Source organism: Centrocercus urophasianus, unplaced genomic scaffold (genome assembly GCF_019232065.1).
Source record: "Centrocercus urophasianus isolate 14NV4802_14NV808 unplaced genomic scaffold, USGS_Curo_1.0 seq_12, whole genome shotgun sequence".
Lineage (NCBI taxonomy): Eukaryota > Metazoa > Chordata > Aves > Galliformes > Phasianidae > Centrocercus > Centrocercus urophasianus.
The window spans coordinates 35,605,620-35,606,609 of NW_024884364.1; the positions used below are offsets into that span (position 1 = coordinate 35,605,620).

A 990-nucleotide genomic window follows, 5' to 3' on the forward strand; every position below is an offset into this window, starting at 1 on the left:
CCCGGCTTTTGTGTGCCGGGGAAGCGACGATGGTAACGCTGCGGGACCCCTGGCGGCGGCGGCGGGGAACGGCAGCGAGAAGAGGGGGAGGAGGGGGCAGGGAGGAGGAAAGAGAGCAATAAAACAGGCGGCCGCCCCCCCCCCCAACCCCCCCACCCCCCGACACTACGCGGGGGAAAAGGGCCGCACGACGGCAACTGCGCAACAACCGAACACGCCACAAACCCTCCGCGCCGCGAGGGGGGGGCGCACCCGAGAAAACACCGTGGGAGAGGGGGGTGGAGGGGGGGAAGGAGGGAGGAAAGAGAGCAATAAAACAAAATCACGACACAGCCACCGCTGATCGCGCAGCCAGCCCCGCGCTGGCCGTGTGGGCCACCCTTCGCAACACACGCTGCCGGCCGCCCCCTCCCCCCCCATATCCCGATTAACGGAGCGCCCCTCCCCCACCCACCCTCCGGCCCGTTCCCGGGGCCCGTCCCTCACCTGCTGGTCTAGACTGAGGGCATTTTCCACCGCCACATGACTCATAACGAGAGATCGTCTCGGGATATCCCGCTCCGCCTCAAGAAATTCAGATTCGCCGGGCTGGGAACTCGCCGCCGCTGCCGCTCGTTCACCACGAATCGCTTTCCTGACTGAACACCCCCCGCCTCGGCCCCGGCCTTTATATAGTCCCCGCCCGCCCGGCGGCGCGCGCTGACCTCAGCCCGCACGCTACGCTCCACCCCTCCCTTTCCCTACTCCTGCGCGGCGCTGTTGCGAGAGAAACCGACCGCGCAGCGACGATGGCGAAAGGAGGAAGAGTTATCGCGAGATCTGCGTGCCTCTCTATAGCTTAGATCTGGATGGAGGGAGCTCCGGGGGTGTCGCGAGATTTCGCGCGCCGGGCCGGCAGACTCTCTGGGATTCCGGCGGCGACACCGCGAGGTTTGCTGCTGGCGGCCCGCTCTTCCCCCACGTCTTGCTCTCCCTGGAGGGGCGTCCGCT

The 990-nt window shown here is 67.5% G+C and overlaps 1 protein-coding gene across 2 annotated transcripts in view; it reads right to left on the minus strand.

Annotated features, from left to right (window-relative positions):
* DDX3X (DEAD-box helicase 3 X-linked) overlaps positions 1-661 on the minus strand; it is a 17,310-nt gene extending 16,649 nt beyond the window's left edge. For both annotated transcript variants that reach the window (XM_042810076.1, XM_042810075.1), the window contains exon 1: positions 487-661. In XM_042810076.1, the coding sequence (XP_042666010.1) occupies positions 487-531 (45 nt within the window). In that variant the 5' untranslated portion in view covers positions 532-661. The remainder of the gene's footprint in view (positions 1-486) is intronic.
* Between the last annotated feature and the right edge of the window lie 329 nt (positions 662-990).